This window comes from Macadamia integrifolia, chromosome 6 (genome assembly GCF_013358625.1).
Source record: "Macadamia integrifolia cultivar HAES 741 chromosome 6, SCU_Mint_v3, whole genome shotgun sequence".
Lineage (NCBI taxonomy): Eukaryota > Viridiplantae > Streptophyta > Magnoliopsida > Proteales > Proteaceae > Macadamia > Macadamia integrifolia.
Window position 1 is genome coordinate 38,543,893 of NC_056562.1, and position 26,334 is coordinate 38,570,226.

At 42.1% G+C, this 26,334-nt stretch overlaps 1 protein-coding gene across 2 annotated transcripts in view; it reads right to left on the reverse strand.

Moving 5' to 3' along the window:
- LOC122081822 (mediator of RNA polymerase II transcription subunit 27) overlaps positions 1 to 26,334 on the reverse strand; it is a 64,818-nt gene that overhangs the window by 8,433 nt on the left and 30,051 nt on the right. Inside the window, exons 3-8 of one of the 2 annotated variants that reach the window (XR_006141233.1) lie at positions 20,861 to 21,335; positions 11,686 to 11,745; positions 11,532 to 11,600; positions 11,374 to 11,417; positions 11,083 to 11,302; positions 10,802 to 10,892 (exon numbers count right to left, since the gene is read on the reverse strand). Coding sequence is in view for 1 of the 2 variants with exons in the window: in XM_042649147.1 (XP_042505081.1) it covers positions 11,116 to 11,302; positions 11,374 to 11,417; positions 11,532 to 11,600; positions 11,686 to 11,745; positions 20,861 to 21,335 (835 nt within the window). In the remaining variant the exon portion in view is untranslated. The remainder of the gene's footprint in view (positions 1 to 10,801; positions 10,893 to 11,082; positions 11,303 to 11,373; positions 11,418 to 11,531; positions 11,601 to 11,685; positions 11,746 to 20,860; positions 21,336 to 26,334) is intronic. The other variant, XM_042649147.1, reaches the window with a different exon arrangement.

A 26,334-nucleotide genomic window follows, 5' to 3' on the forward strand; every position in this document is an offset into this window, starting at 1 on the left:
CTTTTTCAAATTGATTCAACCATAAAATACCATGACGTATGTATCTAGGGAATGGTCGCTTGAAAGTGAATCCTTCCTAGATACGTCTATTCCATTTAGTTTTATCCTATTCACCCCCCCTCTAGGTTATTTCAAGAAAATGGATTATTCATCTTCAACTTTGATGTAGATTCTGACAAAGCGAAAGCCATTGATGGAGGGCCCTGGTTTGTTGGGAAGAAACCTTTTTTCCTTAGAAAATGGAATGAACATACTACATTTATCAAACCGGAACCTACCTCCATTCCGCTGTGGGTTGTCTTCCCCAACCTACCCCTCCATTTTTGGTGTGTTAAAGGTCTCAGTCTGGTTGGTTCTCTCATTGGAAAGCCATTGTACTCTGACAAAAGAACTAAATTGATGGACCAGCTATCATTTGCAAGAATTTGTGTCGAAGTCCAAGCAGATCAGCCCTTGCCAACCTCAATCACGATCATTGATGGAGAAGATTTCTCTTTCGTTCAAGCAGTGAAATACGATTGGGTTCCCCCAACCTGCTCGCTATGCAAATGCTTTGGACATCAGACGTCCCTATGTACAAAATACTCATCTGTTCAAGCTCCCCTGAGAGACCCTGACCCTATTGAAGGCTCTACCATCGTCGCTGGTACCTCTCATGTGGACACTTCTTTGGCTCAACCCCCCAAGAGACAAATTGAAAAGGAGTTGTCGTGCTCAAGCTCCGGATCCAGCCTCTGCTTCTGCGTTGATGTTGATCTCTGACGAGTTTGCACTAAAACCATCCTCGGCTACTGTGCGGGCGAAGGTCTCTAATAAGTCTGCTCCTACGCCGACGACGGAAATGATACCTTTGTCCAATGGTCCATCCTCAATGCCTTTACTCGAAGGTCTTAATCCATTCTCGGTCCTTGCAATGTCAAAATCTGATATTACTTCTCTTAGTTCCCTGCCTGATCGAGCTCCTACTGATCTCACTCTGAATCTTTCCAATTTGATGTCTCACTCTCTTTACTGCCAGGCTGGACAACCTCTAGCCACTGATCCCCCTGTTCTGATCCCTAATCCCTAATCCCAGCCTTCCTCCTCTGCTCCCCCTCCCTCCTGTCGCTCCTTACGAAAAAGCCTTCCTCAAGCCCTAATCTCCCCTTATTGTTTGCCTCCTCTCTTGAACCAAGCTAACCAATCCAACCCACTCTTGAACCAAATTGACCTAACCGTGAGCCAACCTTCACCCCTTTAAGCCAGTTTCTCTGGGTCCACCTTCTCAACAAATTTTCGAAATTCCCCTCGAACCACCCATTATATCCAGGTAATCTTTATAACCCGACCCACACACTAACCCAACCTTCCATACCCAATCCTTGACCCGACCCATCCACCACTCCTCTTCTTAACCCGACATATGTGCCTTCTTCACCCATCGTCGCCTTTTCTGCTGCTCCCCCTGCGAGCAGCTGCCACCGCCCTCTAATACTGCTTCTAGCCTCTTCCAAGGAAAATTCTGCATGCTCGAACGTCTGCTCCGATGACACTACTGTGGTCTGCTACCCATCTACCCCTGCCAACTTACCCCAAGCTACTGCTGTCTCTCAGGTACACCGCCCGTCTGCACCTGCCAATGTTGCTTCTCCGCCACCCCTGCTGACCTTAAAAGGTCTATCTGCCCTTGCCCGTAGCTTCTCCATCCGCTGTCGCTCCAGTTGTTGCTGCAGCCATCACTGATTCCTTTGCCTCTGCCGCCTGCACTTCTCATTCTCCGACGTCATTCCACACTGCTGCTCCATCCCTGGCCTTGGAAGGCCTATGCAAGCTCGCTCCCCCTTGCAGACCTCGGAAGGTCCCTCTGACTCCTTCAACCACGAAGACCTCATTGATCCCTCTGAGCTTAAGAATTGTGAAGGCCATATTGCCTAATTTCCTTCTTCTGAAGGTCATGATGATCCTAGCCGTGATGCTGCCTCCTCTCCTCCCAAGCAAGCCTCTACAACGCCCATATACAATGTCATTGCTTCTGTAAGCATCTCCAACAGTGCAAGTTCTCCATTGGCCTAAGTAGGGGGTCAGCCACAAAGGCTGACCACCTAGTTGACGTTCTTGTTGCCCACCCTAACCATAATCTCACCCCATGCACCTTGGCCGACACTTTAACCCAAGCCCCACCCCCCACCCCCAGAAAACAAAATAAAAAAAACCTCATCCAACACCATCAAATCCATAAACACCAAATCCTCCACCACAACCAAGGCCTCCCCTGTAGTTGGTTATACCCGTAGATTGACTCTTAGATCCACCCCCTCTGCTCTCAAACCCCTGGCCAGCTCCCCTAACCAATTGTTGCCCAACTCCCCTAACCACTTATGATTCCTTAGACTGTGCGGAATTTATCAGGTTTTAACTCCTCGTCCAAACAAGCTGACATCCGATCCCGTATCCATGCCTCCAAATCCAATCTCTGTTGTCTCCTAAAAACTAAAGTTCTTGAACCTAATACTACGCGCATTATCTCCACCATCGCCCCGTCTTGGTCTCACGTCTCTAATTACCTTCATAGTCCCGATGGGAGAATCTGGATCCTTGGGATCCTAACTCTCTCTAGATCACCTCCCCTTCCCTATCTACCCAGGCCATTCACCTATCCATCTCCCATCCCTTTGGTCCCCACATATGCTTCATGTCCATCATCTATGCCTTTAACCTTGCCTCCCGTCGCTTCTCCCTTTGGTCTGATCTTCGTTCTTTCGGTCCCTCCACAGGTTCCAATCCCTGGGCCATTGTTGGAGACTTCAATGTCATTCGGTCTAGTCACGAGAAACATGGGGAAAACCCTATGGATTAGTATGCAGTTGACTCCTTTAATGACTGTATTGATGAACTTAGCCTCGATGATCTAAGATGGTCCGAGGTTAAGTTCACCTGGCATAATAGAAGATCCAGTTCTCATCAGGTCGCTTGCAAGTTGAACAGAGTTCTTGTCAATGAACCGTGGCTCACTTCTTTTCCTTCCTCCCATGCTTGCTTTAATCTTCCTGGAATCTCGGATCATAGCCCAATCTCCATCCATGTCCTCCCTTTCCGCTCCTTTGGCCTTAAGCCCTTTAAATTCTTTGACATGTGGACCTCTCACCCTGACTTCCCCCCCCCCGGGTGGTGTGAGAAGCTTGGAACATCCCTGTCAACCCGTCCCTCCCCCCTTAACTGCCTTTGCCAAAAAGCTCAAGAATGTCAAGGCCTCTCTTAAGCTCTGGAACTCCTCCACTTTTGGCAACATCTCTCGTGTCTCTCACTGCCGGGATAGACTTTTATCCATTCAGCCCAAAATCCAATCTGACCTCAATCCCGCCCTTGCGGCTGAGGAAAAATCAACCTCTTCTGATCTCTCCTTCTTGCTCAAGAGGAGAGCTTCCTCCGTCAAAAGGCCACAATCAGATGGCTCGACCTTGGTGACTCTAATACTGCTTTCTTTCACAGATCTCTCAAGGCTAGAAACAATGTGAATTCCATTCCTAAGCTCATCTCCTCCTCTGGCTCTGAGCTTACCAACCCTTAGGCCATCAAATCTGAGGCTATCTCCCACTTCAAGGGAATCTTTCACCCCCTACGTCCACCCCGCCCCCCATTCCCCATCTCCTCCTTAACAAGTTTGTCCCTCACGATCTTCTTCCCAGCCTCCAGGCTATCCCCTCTGAGGATGAAATCCTTTCTGCCATCCTTTCTCATAAGGCAAACAAAGCTCCTGGACCAGATGACTTAGCATGGGTTTCTTCTCCTCTTGTTGGAGTCTCATCCGTCAGGATCTTATTCTTGTTGTCCGTAGCTTCTTCTTCAACCCCACCCAGATTAGTGGTGTCAATCATACCTTCCTTTGTCTCATCCCCAAGAAAGAGGGAGCAGCCTCTATGAATGACTTCAGGCCCATCTCCCTTTGCAATTTACATTACAAATTTGTGGCTAAGATTCTTTCCAACAGAATCCAAAAAGTCATTAGCAGCTTGGTGAGCCCGAACCAATTTGCTTTTATTGTTGGTCGAAGCATTGCTGACAATATCCTGCTCTGTCATGAAATTGTCTATGGCTTTGATCGCAAATCCCACTCCTTTGCTGCTCTCCTCAAGATTGACATCCATAAGGCTTTTGACACCCTAAGTTGGAATTTCATCTCCTCTGTCCTCCTCAGTATGTCCTTCCCTCCCTCCTTTGCCCATTAGATTCACTCTTGCATCTCCACCCCCTGATTCTCCGTCCTTGTAAATGGTAGCCCCGTGGGTTACTTCCAATCTGGAAGAGGCATCCATCAAGGATGCCCCCTCTCCCCCCTCTTCTCCCTGGGGCCCTGGAAGTCTTGTCTAGATCCATCCAATTTGCCACTGACCTCCACCTTATCTCTCCCATCCCCAAATGCAAATCCCTTCTCCTCACTCACCTTGCGTTCGCGGATGACATTATGATCTTCTCTAAAGTTGACCCCACCTCCATTTCCACCATCATGGATTCCCTCCATGCCTTCGAATCCATCTCTGGTCTCCGCATTAATCTGCTCAAATCTAGTCTCTTCCTTTCTGGTGTTTCCCCTGATTCCCAGGCTCATCTTCTTGGCATCACCAGATTCTCCTTAGGATCCCTGCCTGTCAGATAGCTTGGCCTCCCTCTCATCTTTTCCAGGCTCTCTGCTCATCATTGTTCCCCCATGCTAGCCCTCCTTAAGAAGAAACTCCAACTTTGGAAAGGTGGGCTACTCTCTTATGTCGGCCGTCTCATCCTCGTCAAATCTGTGCTCTAATCCATGTACCTGTATTGGTCTAGTATCTATTCCCTCCGTGCCTCTACTATCAAACTATTGGAGGAATCTTTTGCTGCTTTCTCTAGAACGGCCCTGAAGCCTCCAGATTCCTCCACCCCCTTTGTTGGGACAAAGTTTGTCTCCCTAAATCCGAAAGGGGGCTTGACATCAGGAAAATCAAAGAGGTCAATTATGTTGGCATTCTCAAGCTCATTTGGAAAATTGTCTCCAAGCAGAAAGGGGTTTGGGTGAACTAGGTCCACTCTTACCTTCTCAAAGATCATTCCCTCTGGTCGGTCCCCTCCCTCCCAGATGCTTCCTAGATCTGGAGGAAAATTCTCTCCCTCAGACCTTTGGCTCTCAATGCCATCCCCTTCTCCATTGGTAACTGGCATACTACCTCCTTATGGATAGAGCCTTGGCATCCTGCTGGCATCCTATCCTCCTTGGTCTCTCCCAAAATAATTTATTCCTCTAGCATTCCAAAGTCTGCTTCTGTGCCCCACATCCTTTCTCCTCTTAGGTGGTCCCCCCTCCTTCCCCTCCTCTTCTTGATCTCTGGTCCTCTCTCCCCCCGCTCCCTCTTAGGCACAAAGGTAGAGAAAACACTTGTACCTGACTCCCTTTATCCAATAGGATGTTCTCTTCTGCGGCTCTGCCTCTGCTTGATCCTTTGTTAGATCTTCTGGTCCTCTGGTTCCCTAGCGCAACCTTGTCTGGTTCAAAGGTCACATCCCCCGCCATAGCCTCACTCTTTGGAGATGCCTCTCTTATTGTCTCCCAACCCAAACCTTCCTCATCCATCGGCACATCCCTGTTTCCCCCTCCTACTGCCTCTGTCCCTTTGGATCAGAAGACATCAACCACCTATTCTTCAAATGTCCCTTTTCTTACTCAGTCTGGAAATTGGTTTTTTCCAAATGTTGGCCCTCCAGTAGACCTATCTTGGACTGACAAAGAATGGATTTGGATGGACATGACCTTTTCTAGCCCTTACATTTGTGACACCATTAGGAAATTAGCCTTTTCAGCCACCATTAGCTACATCTGGATGGAACGTAACATCCGTAGATGGTCATCCAATTCTCGCTCCTTGGACAAGATTTAGAATGCCATCTATTTTGATGTTACCTCCAAAATCCAATCCCTCCACCCTAAGCCTGTCCCCAACTCCCCCAGGAACAGACTTATCCTATCCTCCTGGAACCTTCAAATAGACACCATGCCTCTCCCTTAGTCCCCCCCCCCTCCTTTTGCCCGCTCCCATTGGTTAACTCTCTTAGCCTCCGGTAGATGCTGGCCTTGCTTGGTTATTTTCCTTTTGTATCAGCCATCATGGCTTTGGGTTCTTTTGTGTCTTTTTTTTCTGTTTGGCTTTGTTTAGGCATTGCCCCCCCTTTCTTTTCCTCCCCCTTGTATATTCTCCTCTCTTGGTAATGAATTAATTTATTCATCCAAAAAAAAGATAAATTAGCTACTATTTAGTTTAGGCTCCAGTTTGATGTCCACAACCCTCTACTTGCTGAGGAAAAAGAAACCTCTCTTGAGCTTTCAACCTTAATTGCCCAAGAAGAGAGATTTCTTAGGCAAAAGTCCATAATCAAATGGCTGGAACTAGGTGACTCCAATTTTTCTTACTTCCATTAATCCTTCAAAGTAGAAAAAATGCCAATTCCATTCCTATGCTTACCGCCAAGTATGGAGTGTCCCTTCACTCTTCGGAAATCATCAAACCTTAGGAAGTCAATTACTTCAAGGAAATCTTCAACCCCCCTTCTCCCTTCATTTTCCCCTCGCCCTTCCCCAAAGTCTTCTCAACAAGTTCATCCCCAATCACCTCTTCCCCTCTCTTTAAGCCATCCACTCTGATAATGAAATCTTGCCCGTTGTTTATTCCCATAAACCCAATAAAGCCCTCGGCCCCGATGGTTTATAAATGGGCTTATTTTCCTTTTGTTAGTATATCATCAGGTATGAACTACTCATGGCTATGAGAAGCTTCTTTGAACCCAACCAAATCTCTGGTGTGAACGACACCTTTCTCTAACTCATCCCCAATAAAGAAGGGGCTTCCTCCATGCTGAGTTTAGACCCATCTCCCTATGCAATCTTCTTTATTTCATTTCCAAAATCCTTGCTAATTGTCTCCAGATTGTTGTCGACACCCTCAGTTCGCCTTCATTGTTGGGGAGAAGCATTGCTGACAATATCCTCGTGTCAAAATATTGTTTAAGGATTTGATAAATCTCATTCTCATGCTGCCCTCCTCAAGATTGATGTATCAATCTTTTGATTCCATTATATAGGACTTCATCTCCAATGTTTTGCTTCAGACTTCTGCCCTTCCAGTTTTTGTCAATTGGATCCACTCTGGCATTTCCTCTCCCCGCTTCTTTGTCCTCGTCAATGGCAACCTTGCCAACTACTTTTCCTCCTTAGTCGGTATCCATCAAGGCTGCCTCCTTTCCCTTTTCTCTTTACCCTTACCCTCGAGGTCCTCTCTAGATCTGTCCAATCTAGCACCAACCTTCATTTCATCTCTCCCCTCCCCAAGTGCAAATCTCTTAAGATCGCCCACCTAGCCTTCGTTGATGATCTCGTGATTTTCTCCAAGGCTGACTCTCCTTCCATTGAGTCTAGTTGCCTTCTCTTTGTCTCTGTAAATCCTTGTCTGGTCTTCACATCAACCTCCTTAAATCCCATCTCTTCCTTGATGGGGTCTCAAATGATACTAAATCTCACCTCCTTGAGCTGACCGGTTTGTCCCTCGGAACCCTTCTAGTCAAATATCTTGGTCTCCCCCATGCTTGACCTTATGAAGAAAAGGCTTCAACTTTGGAAAGGCAAGCTCCCCTCCTACACGGGTCGCCTTCAGCTCATCACATTGTGCTACAATCCTGTTACCTTTACTGGCTAGGTGTCTTTGTGCTCCCCCAATCTACCATCAAAGTTGTTAAATATATCCTCTACACCTTTCTTTGGAAAGGGGTAGACTCCATTAAATTCCTCCATCCCATCCGTTAGTCTTTTGTTTGCCTTCGCAAATCTGAAGGTAGGTTGGGTTTGCGAAGAGTCAAGGATGTCAATGATGCTAGCATTCTCAAACTCATTTGGAATATTATCTCCAAACAGAACAATTTATAGGTTCCTTAGGTCTATTTCTCCCTCCTCCGAAAGGACTCTCTTTGGACTATCTCCCCCTCCGTTGATGCTTCTTAGGTTGGGTGTAAGATCCTCTTAGCCAAGCCTACTGCTCGTAGAGCCATCTACTCCATCGAGAACGGCCTATCCACCTCCCTCTGGCTTGACTCTTGGCATCCTTCGAGTGTCCTCTCTATGCTAAGTGCCAGAATAATCTACTCCTTTAGTCTGCCTAAGATACTCTTATTGCCTCCATCATTTCCAATGGTGTCTGGCCTCCTCCCCCCTTCCCTCCCTCCTCTCCCCTTTGGTCACCAAGGTAGAGGTGACAATTTTCTAGGCCCCACATCCTCTAGCTCATTTAGTTCCTCCTCTGCTTGGAATTTGGTTAAATCGAGAGGTCCATTAGTCCCTTAGCATAAAATTGTTTGGTTCAAAGTTCATATCCCCCTCTCCAACTGCCTTTCCACTCAGTTCTTCCTAGTCTATAGACACATTCAGGTTCCCTCTGTCTACTGCCACGGTTGGAATGGTATTGAGAATGTTGACCACATCTTCTCTTGTCCCTTCACTTCCTCTGTTTGGAAGTGTATCTTTCACTGATGCTGGCCCACCATGAGAGGGTTCTCCCTCTTCAAAAGGAATGGATCTGGGTTGACATGACGTTTGGAGGCAGCTCTATTTGTGATACAGCCAATAGACAAGCTTTTTGTGTTTCCATCAACCACATTTAGATGGAGCAAAATGTTCGTAGATGGATGTCCGACTTCCAATCCTATGATAAGATTTGGAAAGCCATCTTCTTTTATATGTTCCAAGTTTGTCATGATCCCCCCCCCCCAACACCTTGTAAGGGATTCCCAAGGAACACGCTCATTGTCGTCTCTTGGGGTCTTCCCCCTTCCATCTTGCAGCCACCTTGACTTTTTTTTGTTGCCCTTGGGGTTTGGTGTAGTTCTCTCCTCACCCCCACCCCTATTTCCTTTTACCCCTCTCCATCCCCTCTTCTCCTTTCCCTGGTTGGGATCTTTGTATATTCTTCTCTCTTTATGTAATGAATTTTTTACTCAAAAGAAAAAGAAAAAAAACCCGCCCAGAAATAACTCTTCCAATCATAGACCATAGAAAATCAACATATAAAAGAGCCAATAACAGATTATGGTCACCTTACCAACTACCCAAAAACAGAACCGCAGGACAAAAATAAATGGCCACAATAGGAGAAAAATGAGAACTCAAAATCAAGAGATCAGATATACCTCAATCCTGGTTGAGTTTCCTTTCAAGTATGGGAAGATATCCCCAAAGTTTTATAGAAATCCAACGGTTAGATATGTTGTAATAGGGATAGCTCCAGAAACTGAAACTAGATTCCCTTAAAATTAGGAATCTAGTTTCAATCAAGGGTGACTCTGTTGTGTGAAAAAAAACCCCAAAAAATAACAAGAATCTAAGGGCTGGAGTTCCAGCAATGGAGCTTTCTGTCAGCAGCAGAAAACTCCAAAAAAAAGGGGTTACTGTGAGGGTGAAAACACATCAGAGGATGAGGAGATCAATAGCACCAATAAACCTCAATATTCAGGAGTGATACATCTTCAAACATACCATAGAGGAAGATCGAATAAACAGCCACATTGAAAACAGCAGCTGCAAGAGAAAAACCATGTCGAACGCGAAAAATCCATCTGCAGGGTAGGCATATCAGCAGTACTCACGATAGTTTCAAGCAGCACAAGGAACCCTAGTTTTAACGTTGTATCAACTAGGTTTTCATGGCACAAAAGGCAACATAGGTTGTTGTAAACCACAGAGAGAAATCCCTTCGGAAACTCTCAAAACAGGAAGGTAGATTGTCGTTACTGTATACCTAGGGCTTATACAATGTGAGTATGTAACAATACCAATCTAAGGAAACAGCAGCAGCTCAAGGTGGAGAAGAAGACAGAAGTGAAGAAAGTGAAAAAGAATAGAGAACAAAGGAGGTCATGGTTGTAGTAAATATCACTAACTGAGACCAATATTTTTATTGATAAAGTAACTAAATAAATATTACAGGAAAGGACAGGTCTATGCATGATTACACTTAAACCCCTAAATGAACCAATAACACAAAATATAACTTAACCTGCTGTACCCTTAACCTGTGGTACAACTTATTAACATAAAACAATTAAAAATTTTCATATTTCAAATAAAAATAGAGAAGTGAAAAGTTTATTGCATAAGTTTGAGAATATAGTAGATAATGATGATAGAACATTAATATATTTACTCTAAGCATAATAAACTTGCTTATGAAAAGGAATAGGCTGTGCATCCGATAATACAACATGACAGATCAAACTAAGAAATGCAAAACCTCCAAACTCCTAATAAGAAAACGGTTTCAGTGTGTAAACATAAGAGACGCAACCAGTGTTACTGCTCCCTTGAGTATAAGTGAAGTCTCGATTGATCAGTAATGGAAAAAAGTTGTGAAAATGAGCCATATATTCGGACATATACACACAAAGGCACAACAGTGCTGACTACGGAAAGCTATTCTGGGCTAATTAAGTATCCAAGAGGCCCCCTTTTCGGTTAGAATCTGAATAATGTTTAAAATGCTCGAAGTTCCATAATTGTCAAGGTGTCGCCTAGTCATCCAGGCTCTTTCTTGGGTCCAAGGAGACAGCAACAAGCCTTGTTGACACTTCACAAATTTACATTGATTTATGTTTATTGTTTTGTTTTTTGATGAATTTTCTAGTACTATATTATATGCTTTGTTTATTATATGTTGACTTTCTCATATTAGGTCACTACCAGCACAATTATATCATATTGCATTGACACTACGTTGCATATATGCATAATTGTATAAAATTATCATTGCCATATTACATAGTCATGTACAGCATGCTTAGGGCAACTTGTCACCCCTCCAACGCCTTGGGTCGCCTAGGCGCTGTGACAACTATGCAAAGTGCAACATCTGCAAAACGGCAAATCCAAAACAATAACCCTAATATTTTTAGAACATGAGTAGATCACTAAGACACTCCTCCCAGAGAGGGAAAATTTTCTAATGAAGAAGCTGAAACATTTTAATGGCAGCAGTTTGAAAAGAAAAATATCATTTTTTGGGTCTTTTTATCCTCAGCTATAAGGCCTTGCAGGTATACCTGAGCTAATGATAATGACAAGTATGGAAGTGGCTACACTTCATCTGAGGAACACCCAATATGGTATGCTGTTGTTGAGAGATCTAAGCTTCGGTCTCTAGTTGACAAGGATGATGGGGTTGATGAGCTTTTAGTAGCAGAAGAGTGCCAATAAGGACGATGAACAGGAGGCAACAGCAAAGCCGATGCACTATCCATAGTCAAAAGCCGCCCACACTTACTGCACCACACAAAGCATCAGAAATCATAATGCAAAAGCAGTAAATCAAGAATACAAAATCAAACCCTTACCTGCAAACTTTTGTAAACAGTGTTTGATAACTGCAGATCCAATGCTACAGAGAAAATTCATGCAAGCATTAGATATTTCTTGACATAATTTACAAAGGACATAAACTAGGTCATATAAAGTTCTGTCACACACGCACGCACAGAGAGAGAGAGAGTACCAAAAGAAGATATAGTGTTGTATCAGCGTTAATACCAAGAAAATACTGCAATGCCTTGGCAGCATGTTCCTATAACAATGTCACCAATGAAAATATGTTAAAATGTATCCTGTCAAACAAGAAGAAACCTGAAGTAAGCCACAACAGTGCTTACCGAGATGTGTCTGTATACATGATAAACTGAAAACCCTCTTGAATGAATGTAACTTCCTCCCTGACAAAAAATTAGCAGATTTAATGCAGTGATCATAGGTCAGAAAAAGGATGGGAGACTAAATAAGCTGAAAATATTTAGCAAAGTCAAGCAATTAGGAAGAGAGCCAGATGCTTCAAACCTAATTCACTGGTGCCTTCACAACACATAACTTGAATGGCACAAGCCATTGAACTTTGAAGCATTAACAGCAATAACACAACTACAATAGGCATCATGTGTCAGGATTTCGTAGTCTAAACACTAACTTTTTGTTCCGTACTATTGTGAGGTTATGATGAGAAAAATGTGTAGTAATCATTAGGGAATATATAGTGAAATTGGTGGGGTTCTGATGCAGGACTGGAGCAGTATGTGCAGGAATAAGGGCAAAGTGTCCCACAAAACTGGTTCTGGTTCAAACCAGAACTCGCTGGCTGGGTGGGCAGCAGTGCTACCTTGCTGCATTGGCAGCTTGGACAAATTTGGTTCTTACTTGGTGGTGCCAGTTTGCCAGAAAATCTTCTGGAAGATACTAATTTGTTTTAACTTCTATTTTATGGCCAGTCTCTATTTTTATACAGCTGATTAGTGGTTAGTCAATAGCTCCTAGGAGTTACTATTTCGGTTCTCTCCTTCTATGTGGTAGTGAGTAGATATCTTTCCAGAAGAGTTACCAATTTTTGAGTTTCTTTAGACAAGTCTCTCCTACACATGTAGAGTTAATATGCATTCATGCTTCAAAAATTTATAAATACAAGGGGAAACATGGCCCACAATTTTGGCATTAAACATTGTGTGTTCTCTCATGAGATGCAAGATACTGTGGTGATTCAGCAGCAAACCCAAAGTCGTGTAGCGTTGGTTGAGTGATCAAGCCTCCTACAGGCCTTAGTGGTGAAACCAGGTTACATCCCTTGTTCTTCCCCTCTTTCTTTCCTTCCACTCATTCTCAGTTTCAGCAAGCTATACAAGGAGTGGTGGGCGACTAACAAGGTATTCTGAAACTCTAATTTTGTAGGTTGGATTCTACCATTATTACTTCCATTCCTATTCACCAAGTTCAGTTATTACTCACTCCATATTCTGCAAGCTCTATTTCTCAGTTCCAGTCCCTGCAACAGTAGTTTCTGTTCACTTAGTGATCCCAGACTTCCATTAAAGATTCAAGCCAATGCAGCTGTTGGTTCGACCCAATTTTTGATATGTTGCTCCTCCTTGGGACTACACTTGTCCAGAATTGCAGGTTCATCAGGACAGGAACTTAGGAGTTCTTGTTTTAGAAACTTACTATTTTCTGTTTTCCTTAAGTTTCTACATTTTGTCCACCACCTAAATGTTGGTTTCCTATATAATATTTTAGCCACAAGTACAGCAGGTATAGGCCAGCCCTTAACCAGTTTTTTCAGCGTCATCAGTTGGCTGGCTCTTTTAGTTATTAATCTTTCTCTATTTCTTCCCTGTTATTAGATCTAAGTCACTGTGATTCCATCAAAAGGGTTAATTTCCCGTGTCCTAACAAGTTAGTGGGATACGTCAATTGGTCTCACAGGCTCACAGCTAATGACCAGTGGTGATCCACAACCCTCTACCCCACCCAATGTTCAAGAAACTTCAAATCAAATTACCGTATGTGTTAGGCATCTCATCCATCGGGTGACTGTTATAGAACAAAGAATTTTGACCCTATGGCTGAAATTTCTATGACACCACGGTCCAATGAAGCACAACTACACAAGTGTACTCCACCGCCAACAATGGTTCAAGAACTGTGGGAAGAAGAGCTCAAAGAACCATCACATCACCAAACTTTTTTAAAAACTATGTTCGTGCCTACTTAGAGGCAGGTCCGCCTAACCGTCGTACAGACAACTAACAGTGCCTTTGGATTTGAAAGAGTACAACAGCAAGCATGACCCACTGGTATTCTATGACCGGATTTCTTGCAATGTTATCAAGGCATAAGCTAACCCAAGGAGATGGAGGATGGTAAAAAATCGAGGGAACACCAACAAGGCGATGCCTTGATAACTATACTTTCTTGTTCAAATGACTAATTTGATTGGTATGACTTGATAGACCAAGGGTGCTGAAGCTACCACGAACCAAGCTAATGGGACCGGCCCAAGAATGGTTGAACAATTATGAGAGAAAACTAGAGCGAAAAGGCAGACCCTAAAACATGGTCGAGATGAGGGAAGAGTTAAAGGGAAAATATCTTCCACCCCACCTTCAAAGCACAACTTCATGACCAGCTCAACTCGCTATGGCAAGGAGCACTATCAGTGGGAGACTACATGCAAGTTTGAAGCCCTTGTCTCACGCACTGGAGTTGGCGAAGAGGATGACCAGCTGATGTCCCGCTTTTGAGATTGAGGCTGGAAATCGGAGAGGAAATGGGAGTGATAGACATTAACAACCTTCAAGATCACTTCCAAAAAGCCTTACAAGCAGAGAAATCACTAAAGCCTCCTGTAAGACAATTTGGCTTTGAAGCCCTGGAGGATAGCAGAAAGTTTACAGTCCTTGTTGTATAAGATAGACCCACATGTCACGCTACTACAACTACTACTCCTATGAGATGACCCTTTGGTACTCCACGACTACCAATGACAAAGGGAAGAAACTTATGAACAGCAGCCCCAGCACTAAGTGTTTCAGTTGTCAAAAGTATGGCCATGTTGTAAAATTCTGCCGTATGCCGCAAAATTTGAATGCAGTGGTTACTAACACATTGTGAAGGCCGAAGAAGCAGAGCTGACATAACCATACCCACCTGATGATAATGTTGATTACGGTCACGAGGGTGCTGACGAAACTCAAGGAGTCATAAGTCTTGACTCTACCACTGACACCGAGGAATAAAGTGATACTAAAGAGGATAAGGAGCTTAGCTCTACTATAGTGGTTGAGGTGGAGGTTCACACAAAAGTTCTGGAGGACTCTACAGAAGCGTCCTTCACAGATGATATTGATTTTGAGGTGGAGCACATCGAGTTCGTGATTCCACCCAAGTTCTTCGAGGAGACAGACCACATATTGAGGATTTCATCCCTAAATTCTATGAGCTGCCGGGATTACTTGTATGGGCTGAAATTGAACATTCACAATATGCAATTGATTCCTCGACTTACCAAAAACTCTTGGACAAGTTTCTTCTTCTGGGAGAGCTGATGCAGATCTTAAGCAATATGTGCACAGGAATAAGGGCGAAGTGTCCCATGAAACTGGTTCTGGTTCTAACCAGAATTGGCTGGCTGTGTGGGCAGCTTGGGACAAGTTTTGGTTATTACTCGGTGAGGTCAGTGATGAAGATGAAAGAGCCATCGAACCAGCCAGGCCAGTTCATCTCTGACCTGGTTTTCTTTGGTCCAGTCCTCCCATTGAACCAGCCCAGATTTGGTTCCATCTTGCTATCCATCAAGCCATTAGAAGTTAGGGAGATTTTCTCCCCATCGAGCAGCAAACTTTCTCCCATATTTTGTTCTCATGCTCCTCCTAGAAGGTCTATAGCTGTCCCTATCAAATTGGAAAGAAGAAGACTCCAGACAAAGTCCTCAGTTCTGTCCATCGATTTCAGCAATAGACTAGGATTTTTGTTTCCATTTTTGTACCTTTCTTAGGCAGCAAGCTGTTTCTTTGTTAGGTTTACTGTTAGTAGATCCTAGTTTCCTTTTTGGTTTCTTAAATTGTTAGACAAAGAAGTTATTTGTTAGTTTCATAGTTAGCAAGGTTAGAAGTTTTATTTCAGTTGAAGTTTCCTATTTTATTAGTTTCTGTTTTGTAATCAGTTGTAAAGCAATATATACAGCCCCCCAATCGATTGTAATAGCTAGAGATTAATTGATGAAGAAGTTTTGTGAGCTATGCTTAGTACTTGGACCTCAGAAAGATTTGTTCATCAACTGCGAGAGTTGAGGGTGAGAGACCTAGGCTGAGATAGCCATTCTCTATCCCCCTTTCTTCCTCCTTCGATTCTCACCCTCTTTTCTTTCTTCCTTCTCTGTTTTATCATTATTTATTGTGTAATTTGAGTGACTGAATCAAGCTAATGAATCCATTAAAAACCAGCAGCAGCTGACTTAAAGAACAGCCCAGAATCCCCTAATTGATACAGCATAAAATAAGGTTTCTCGGAGAAGGTTCGATCATCAAATCTCCCTGATCTGAAGTCCATTCTAATAGGCCTTTTAGGGTTTTGTTACAAGCTCCAATAAGACCACTCGACCAGCACAGCAGCCCCATTGGAGGCCTCTACAAGGAGCCGCACGGTTTCCTCCATTCAGCCTGTGAAACCCTAATCTGGGTAGCCTCTGGAAAGTGAATGGTTTCCAAACCACTTGGTGGATTTCAGCCATATTTGAAGGACAGTTCGGAGGTGTTTTCAGCCACACTCAACCAAAGCTTGAGGCATATCTGAGCCTTCGTCTGTCAGTCTGTGAGTTATTTTCTTTTATTGCAGCCTATTTTCTCTAATTTGAGTAATTCTTCTTAGAGATCAGATCTGAGATTTAAGTCCGAGTTTGGTATGGAGTTTGCACAATTATTGGGGTTGTTTGCTTAGGTGAATAACCTGACATCAGTCAGTTTTCTAGAAAATCTTCTAGAAGATGTTTCTTTAGTTTTTTTTCTTTTCTTTTATTCTTCTTCTCGTTTTTTCTTCCTTTTTTTTTTTTATTCATTTTCTATTTTTATGTTAGCAGTAAACAGTGGTTAGTCAATAGCTGAGTGGTTACTATTTTTGGTTTTCTTTTTATGTAGTAGATTTTTTTTCCAGAAGAGTAACTAATATTTGAGTTGTTTGTCAGTCAAGTCTCTCCTCAGACATGGAGAGTTAATAAATATGTATTCATGCTTTGAAATTTATAAATATAAGTAGGGCGAACTATGCCCCACGATTTTGTCATTAAACATTGTGTGTTCTTTCATAAGGTGCAAGCTACTGTGGTGATTCAGCAGTAAACTCAAGGTGGTAAAGCCTTTGTTGTATGTTGGTGAAGCCTTCTCCAGGATTTGGTGGTGAGACCAGATCATATCCCCTTTATTCCCCCTTTCTTTCCTTCCACTTATTCTCAGTTTCAGCAAGCCATACAAGGAGTGAGTGGGTGACTACCAAGGTATTCTGGAACTCTAATTTTGTGGGTTGGATTCTACCATTATTACTTCCATTTCTATTGAATCAATTCAGTTATTACTTACTACATGTTCTGCTAGCCCTATTTCCCAGTTTCAGTCCCTGCAATGATAGTTTCTGTCAACTTGAGATCATAGACTTCCATTAAAGATTCCAGCCAGTCAAGCCGTTGGTTCAATCCTAATTTTTTATATGTTGTTCCTCCTTATTGGGACTTTACGTGTCCAGAATTGCAGGTTCATCAGGACAGGAACTTGGGAGTCATCCTTGTTTTAGAAACTATTTCTGTTTTCCCTTATGTTTCTATGTTTTGTCCACCATCATTACCAAGGTTCGAAATCTTGGGTTTCAAATAGGTTTCAGCCTGGGCCAAAACTAAGTATTATTTTTTGGGCAATTGCTAGAGATTTGGGCCAAATTTTCCAACACTTGGGCTGAAATTTCGGTAATACTAAGTTTCGTCTCAGGGTCCACCAAAATGTCTAAAATTTCTGCCGATATTCCTGAGTTCTTGAACCATCATCATTACGATCTAACCGTTGGTTTCCTATGATATTATTGTCACAAGTCCAGAAGGAAAAGACCAGGCTTTGACCAGTTTTTCAACCTCATCAGTTGGCTGGTTCTTTAGGCATCGATCTTCTCTATTTCTGCCCTATTGTTCTCTAAAACTGGGGCACAGTGATTCAATCCTATTGGTTAGTTTCCCAAATCTGTCCTAACATGCTAGTGGAACGCATCAGGTTCACGGTCTAGAATGGAATCTAGAAGATCACAGACATGCAGAACCAAGGTCAGATTGAAGGATTTGAAGAAAACTGAGAAATAAATTCCAGAAATTTAATGCAGTTCTCAGAAAGAAAAAAATAAAGGTTATTCCAGCTTTTACAAAATGCTACCCAATGATTGTACTAATTAGTAAATAATTTATTGGTTTTAGAATTAGAAGGGGAAAAGGAGGCGATAAAACAGGCAATACTTGGCAAACAATGTTAACTGGACTATAACTTCAGCAATAGAATCGCCTGGATCTGTTGATGATTTCCAGGCCAGAACATGATATTTTAACAAGGCTAGAGGAAGTTTGGTAGGCTGGTTCCCAGGAAACCAGAAAACAGAGCAAGTAACTCAAATCTGCAGATAAGGATAAAGTAATAGGACTATGGTCAGAATTCAAGACATTAGCAATAGAAACTTAAACACCAAATCTGAGCAGAATCAGAAAGATGAATAAGATATGGTTGGATGAAGCAGGTTGAAACTTGACAGAAAGACAAGTTATCCGCTTGGTTTGGAAGGAGGAGGAGAAGAAGAACCGGCGGTTGACCAACCTGGTCACTAACCCACAAGGCCACAACCCCACAGCCATGATCCAAATTTTCATTTCAATAATCTCCAAGAATACCGATTACAGCCATATCCATTCATATATGTTACCAAACTGACGTTGACTCTAACAAGGAACTAAAACGTCTACATATCTAATCCCCAGATAAATAAAATAAAAATAAAAATTACAAGAATAACCCTAATTAGACGAAAGCCTAATCTGACTCTAGTTTGCCTTAGTCTGGGTTCCAGATCGGGTCATGCCAGTCCAGCTATGCACATGCAACTGCATCAAATATGTAAGGGCATACTTGTAATTTTAATTTAGAATCAGTAAAATAGATTGGAAAGGAGTCATTATCTCTCTCCAACTCACTCTCCCAAACCCCACTGTTGCTCTCTCCTTCATTCACTTTTTCCTTCCTTTCTTCTTCTATTCTCCTTCTCTAGTTCAACTTGCAACTGAACTCAGAGCTCGACGCGAACAGATTTGGGAGTCGATCAATGAAGCTCATCTTCTTCTGATCTCTTACTTTCAAACACTGGAGTAATAAAGAGTTCCAGGGACCCGGGAAGAGAACACTATGTGAGGATCTGCATCAAGACCCAAAAATCACAGCAGGAAGAGTTGTTTGTAAGAGTTGGAGCTGCAAGATCAAATAATGAACAGAACCAGAACAGCATTACTGCCAGCCCTAGGACCCAGCCCCTTTTCTCTTACCTGGTTTCAGTTCGAGATAGTGCCAGGACCATTTGAGTCACCTATGGTCCCATCTCAGGGAATTCTACTCTCATCTGGAAATATTTGAAGATTTTTCTCTGCAACTCCAATTTCTATGAGATGTTCTGCCACCAGACTTGTATATAGTCTCTGACCACTTTATCTTGGTTAGTATATGATCCTATATGCTGAACGATGATACATGAAAATTGAAAGCTGTAATAGATTCTGTTTCTACCTAAAAACACTTACCCAATTGGATATTTTTTATGTTTGTGGTGTGTTTTGTTAACTGAAACTAAGTATTCTGTTGTTGGGAGGAAGATTCGGTACCGTGTGAACTCCCCACCTGGTTAGGGTATCAAATCAAGTTCCAGTGTGTATTTGTGAACCCTGTCTGAGGTCAGTGGAGCAATGGATTATTCAACTAGCAGTACAACAAACAACAACAAACGCAGCCTTATCCCAACTAAACGTAGTCCACTACATGGATCCAAGCAAAAAAAAAAATTAAAAATAATAGTAAAAAGAAAGGAACACAGCTACTCAACAATATACCACCAAAATGGGGTCGGCTACATGGATCCTAGCCCTTTAAACAACCGTTGTTAAAGCGGATCAAAGACAATCTGTCTTGTTCTGGTTCCGGGGAGAAGGTGTTGCTAGGATATGAATTTTCCGTGCTCTAGGGCTTTCTTGGACTTCTAAGAGCAACAGTTCTAAAACAATGAGGGAGAGGTCATACTAGGGTCAAGTCCTAACTATACATGTCTTTCCTCACTACTCCTAGGGTTATTTTAGGCTTGTCCCAATCTATTTTAGTTTCTTAATCTGAGTCACATCGCTCCTCCGTACTGGTAATACAAGTAATGTAAACCCAAGTTTGCTTGCTCTAGAGAGCACAAAAATACCCAAATATCCATTGTGGACAACACCTACTATCTAGAGTGGGCTCACAGTGAAATTATCCCTGAGAGGCTGTGGGAAGTAGGGGTAAGGGTACATAGATGAAGAAATAAAGGCTCCAAGTTCTAGTGATCCTACAAACCAATATCAGACACAGAGAACCCCATTGTTGATAGTTGTCAAGGCGTCACCTAGGAACCTTGGTCGTCTTGATTGCCAATGTGGATGCCTTGGTCGCCTTGTGTGTGCCGCCTTGCATCCAGGCCCCCTCCAATGACTTTGGTTGCCTAAACGTTTACTGAAACATAGTGATTGGTCCCTCCATCCTCTGATTTCTTCCCAGGTTCTCTCTTCTTCCCTAACCGGCTCTCCATCATCATTCCATTCGTCAAATCTGAGACTATCATTTGGTTAAATATGTTATTTAAAGAAAATAATTTAAAAACTCCAACTCTAAAACTGAAACAATCCTAACCCAAATAATACTAGTCCTTAACTGAAATTAAAACTAAAAAGGGACTCTAACTTGGACATAAAGTGAAATAAAATCCCAATTGAATCTAACACTAGAAATCTAAATAAATAAGCTAAGATATCCTACTGAATCCAAACACCCAATTGGACCCGGTTCATCTTGGTCTAAATTGCCAGAAGAGTCAATCTGGTTCGTCCACATATCTGCATCACTAGTAGGACTAATATTCTGCCCAAAACATCTAATTGGAGTAGGATTTCTTTTAATAGTACACTACGATTGCAGATTAAGGGTCCTTCACCAGACAGGGTAGTAATTTTCCACAGCTTCAATTTCCTAATAGTAATAGATGACTTTCTGTTTTTATAAGGTTTCCATTATTCGAGCTGAAAAACTGCTCATCCTACTTCCTAATCACTTGTGGATCCAATAACATTCGACTAGGAAATTAGTTCATCTTAATTGGCACCACGGAAAACTATCAACCTACAGAGAACCATATCAATAGAAAAATGTGTCAAATAAATCATAGCATTGAGAAACAGATATTGACATCCAGTTGAATGACTACCTCATCCGGAGAAAAGAATGCTACTGCATCAGGATCTATGGAACCAGGTGGATGCAATGATACTATCACTCTGAAAACAGAAGGCACCACCAACTCAACAACAGCAATCTGATCCGAAGCAACAGCTCCCAGAGACCCAGTTCTTAATTTATTTGAACTAACGAAATTATGCTCCTTGGACGATTCTACTGAATTCTCTTTAGCTGAAGACAACAATGATGAAGCCCTTTTCAACCAGTCTAGGCGTTGGTAAGTGAAAATTCTAACATTAGGTGCCTCCTTTTCCAAGCGCATTAGAAAATCAGATAATGTTTTGTACTCAGTAAACTCTTCTTTGAGACTTGCTAGTGATGCCTGGGAACTGCAATGTTTCTTCAAAGTTAAAGATTCCCCAGCAGAAGTTTGGCCTAATGGTTCATCTTCAAGATGTGGAAAGAATCGCCTCTTCTGATCAGTGAATGCCTTAAGAGCCAACCTGAAATCATTTTAAGAGAAATAACAGAAGTATGAACACTACTGCTGAATACTATGACACAGGAAGCCTCTCCAGCAGTGTTAGGATTATTCAAGCCAAAGCAAGTTACGTAAGGATGGAGAAAATGGAAAATTTCCATTGTTCTAGGTACAACAACGGAATTATCAACTAGCAATTTGGTCAAAGCTATTTCAGAATATTGAGATTCCAACTCTGATTCATTATGCCAACATGACTTCAAAACCATAATCAAGAAAACAAGATGAAACCATACCTTTAACATGTTAAGGTTTTATCCCAAGGTGTATCCAATCATGCAATGCAATCTACATTCAATTCTAGCTTCTTATAGTCATAATCCTAATGTTGGGCAGTCAAGAAGCATAACGTAGATAAGTTGAATGTGGCTGAGATGAGGATGTTGAGATGGATGTGCCGTAAAACCCTGAGAGATAGAATAAGAAATGACCAGGTTATATCCGATTTAGGAATTGCCCCAATTCAAGATACGTTCAGAAAATGATGGTTACGATGGTTTGGGCATGTCTAAAAGAGGCCTTTGGATGCCCCAGTACGGAGGAGTGACCAGATGCAGATGGATGGAGCTAAAAGGGCTAGTGGCAGGCCAAAAACGACCATTGATGAGTTAGAAAGAAGAGACATGAAAGAATTAAGTCTTCACCCAAGTATGGCATCGAACAAAGCTACTTGGAGGGCTATGATCCGAGTTCCATTCGTGAGTGGGATGTCCAAAAGTCTTTTATATAAGGCTGAGTTGTGTTGTTGTTGTTGTTGTATAAAATAGTTAAAATAAGAGAAATGACGAGTAGAGACTTGGACCATGTTAGATGCATTAAAAGCAAGGATAGTAGAGTACTAGTACGAGATGAGAACATTATGAAGAGATGGGTGATTACTTCCGCAACCTACTAAATGGAGATACTTTGACTAATAGGTGGAATTGGAAGTGGAATGCAATAGACCTCAAGTAATGTAGGACTAGATTTGAAAGCTCAAACTAGACCCAAACTGCATGAACTTTTAAACCAAAGAACAACTAAACAACCACCACAACAATCCACAGCAGGCTAGTAGTAAACTGAGATAACAGACTGATTAAAGTATCGGTATCGGTTGTCGTATCGGTCTGCCAAAATTAAGATATGTATCGAAGGGTATCGTATCGTATCGGAGATACGCTAAAGATACACACATAAATGGATAGGAAACATTTTTTTTAAACAGTTTTGCATAAAGAATTTGTAAAAAAAAGCTATTGATAACATGTATTATGCATAAACACTAAATTGAGGGTATTGCACTAAGAATTCAAGGTTTGTAGTTGTCCCATAAATGTAAAATCCTTGTTCCCAACCTTGATTTCCACTTTAGTTAGAGAGAAATAAGGTTAATAACAACTTTGGAACAAAAACCCCTCAAAAAATCGCATTTTTTTGAAAAATTACCCATCTTGGCCATTATATGACCGTAGCGCTCTGTATCGGTAAATACCGATACTCACCGATACATACCGAAACGTTTATTTCACCTCGATTTTATATTTTCCATAAAGTCATATCGGTGCATATCGTATCGTATCAATGTGTATCGGTGGTGTATTGATGCATATCGGTATGTATCGTAGGATATATATTAATACAAAAGAATTTTAAAAATTTCATGTATCGTATTGGTGTGTATCGTATCGATCGGCTAAATTTAAGATACATATCGGAGGGTATCGTATCGGTATCGGAGATACTTTAAACCATGAACATAGTATAATTCTGACAGTCGAAATCAATAATTCAGGAACACTGCAACTAGCTAACAGCCAAGGAATTAATGACTCAAATCACCCAATTAAAAAGAATAAACAATAGGCTAAATAATCCAGCAGTCCTTCAACAAAACAAAACAAAACCAGAACTCAAATCTGGGCAGACAACTCTATCGGCCAGAATTGAAGAAAATTCCATAATAGCTGAACCAATGGTCTGATCAGCCTAAGATTGGGATCGCATTCTCTTCTGGATGCGTCTAACACTTGATCCAAATTATAGGACCATCAGGTGGCTAGAACTCCCAAAACAATCAGGGACGATAGGAGATAAACAGAAAATCTCAAGCCCAGAATTCTGTAAACAAATCAGAGCACTTACCTGAACTGCAGAATGAGAATAAGAGCGAACTGCAGAATGAGAATAAAAGCAATAAGAAAAACCAGAAATAAAGAGGATCCACTCGGACTTCTCACCGCAGAGTGTCAACTGGATCAGACACAAGGAAAACCCCAGCAGAGGTTAGTAGCAGCAGCAGCTTGAAACTTTTCATAAATTCAAATCGTGGGCTTATTGGGAGCCCTCTCCTTTGTTTATAATGATAGGGAAGTGTTTACAAAAAAAAAATAGAAACTCAAAAGCTTCTAAAAATTGGGTTACTAAACTGTTAACATGTAGTTACTAAAACTGAAAATTGTAAACAACTAAAATTAGAAACTAACTAAAAGCAGGAATGAGAAACTAATTAAAAGACTGAAATTAGAAACTAATTAACAATCTAATAATCCCCATCACTAGCCCAAATCGTGGACCATAATGAACCAGATCTGGTCAACCCATTCAGCCACTTGGGTCGACCCTATTCTTCCTCCTAGAATAGACCTTCGGTGCTGCATCAACTCTCCCCGACCTGAAAACATTCGTCTCCAACGAATGGACAAGGGACATGTAGCGCTCATACAAGTCGGGATCAAGTCTCTTGAAGTCATCAGCATAAATCCAAGTACAATCACTATGAGGGCGGCCTTCCACTTGACAAGAAAAGTGTGATAGCCGGTGCCACTGTGGGTAGTCTTGTAGTTATCATCCAAGACGTCTTCAATAACTTTAGAAGTAGGTGGCTTCAATTGGGGCAGCCTCAACATTTGTTCCGTGTCTCCAACATCCGAATGGTGCCCAACATAAAGGTGAAGATCAGCCACATTAAACACGTTGCTTATGGTCATGTCATCATGCAACTCAAGCACATAAACATTAGGTCCTATACGTTTCAGGACCTTATAGGGACCCATCTTCCATGGATGTAGCTTAGTATTGACACACGTCTGAAACCGTTCAGGATTTACTCGTATCATCACCGTGTCCCCGGGTTTGACCTCCACAAAACGCCGATGATGACCAAAAGAAGCCTTATACACTTCATTGTTCAAGGCAATACATCGTTGGACATTGGTATGCACCTCAGTAATATGGCACAAGAACTCATCAGCCTCAATACTAACTCGAGTTTGGGGTGGGAGTGACATAAGATCAATAGGTCGCTTTAGGCTGAACTCCAAGCAAGATCTCAAAAGGAGTACGACTTGTTGTCCTATTCACTAAGCTGTTGTAAGCAAATTCTGTAATATCAAGAATGGAAGGCCATGTCTTCTCATAATCTCGAACCAAACATCTCAACAGATTCCCCAAACTACGTTCACCACCTTTGTCCGTCCGTCAGTCTGTGGATGAAATGCAATTGAAAAATTCAGCTTTGTATTTGTTTTCAACCACAATATCTTCTAAAAATAACTCATTAATTAAACATCATGGTCAGACATAATACTAGTTGGCAGCCCATGTAGTCGCACTACCTCCTTGAAGAAGAGCTTTACAACCTGATAAGCATCAAAAGTCTTGCGACAAGGTATGAAATGAGCCATTTTAGAGAAACGATCCACAACCACCATAATGGAATCATCGTTCTCTAGTAAGGGTAGTCTAAGAACAAAATCCATACTAACATCAAGCCACGGTGCATGAGGAACGTGTAGTAGAGAGTATAAACATGTATTCTGTTTTCCCCTTTTTGCCAACTGACATACACGGCATCTCTTGATCACATGATCGACATCCTTTGTAATGCATGGCCAATAATATCAATCCGTCACCTGTGCAAGAGTCTTATCCTTCCCAAAATGTCCTCCCAATCCACCTTCATATAACTCCCGTATGATGTGATGACGTAGGGAAGAGTTTGAAATACAAAGCCGTGTGCCAAAGAATAAGTACCCATCATAAATGGAGTACTTTAGGTGTTGTCCACCCTATTGCAACTCCGCAAAGACAGTGCTGAAATCAGGATCAGATGCGTACTCACCCCATATCTGATCAATGCTAATAACATATGCTGAAAATGTATTAAGTGTGAGCACTTTCCGGCTAAGTGCATCAGCCACTATGTTCTCTTTTCCCGCCTTGTACTTCATAGCAAATATAAACTCCTGCAAGTAAGCTACCCATTTGGCATACCTGTGGCTAATGGACTTATGTGAGTGAAGGTGCTTCAAGGACTCATGATCAATGCATAAAATGAACTCCTTACCAATGGGGTAGTGTCTCCAATGGCGTAGCACTTGGACGACTGTATACAACTCCAGATCATATATCGAATAGCACTTCTTGGCTTCATTCAATTTCTCGTTATCAAAAGCGATGGGGTGTCCACCTTGCATAATGCATTAACACTCCTAGCCCAACATGTGAAGCATCAGTAGCTACCTCAAATACTCTGTCAAAATCTGCTAGGCATAGAATGGGTGCCTCTGTCATCTTCCTCTTCACAAGAGCGAAGGCTTTGGTCGTTGCAGCTGTCCATTCAAAGTTCCCCTTACTTGCCTTCATACATTCAGTGATGGGTGCCATAACTGCACTAAAATTCCGAATGAATCTCCTGTAGAAGGAAGCCAAACCATGGAAACTACGGACTTTTGTTAGTGTCTTGGGTATAGGCCAATCAGTGATGCTCTTGATTTTCTCCGGATCAGCTTCAACCCCTTTAGATGACACTATAAATCCAAGGAATACAACCTTGGGCAACATAAAGGAACACTTCTTGAGATTGATGTATAGCTTCTCTACACGAAGTACTCTCAAGACTTGCCTCAAGTGATCCATATGCTCTTCTTGGTTCTTACTGTATATCAAAATATCATCAAAGTAAACAACCAAAAAGCGAC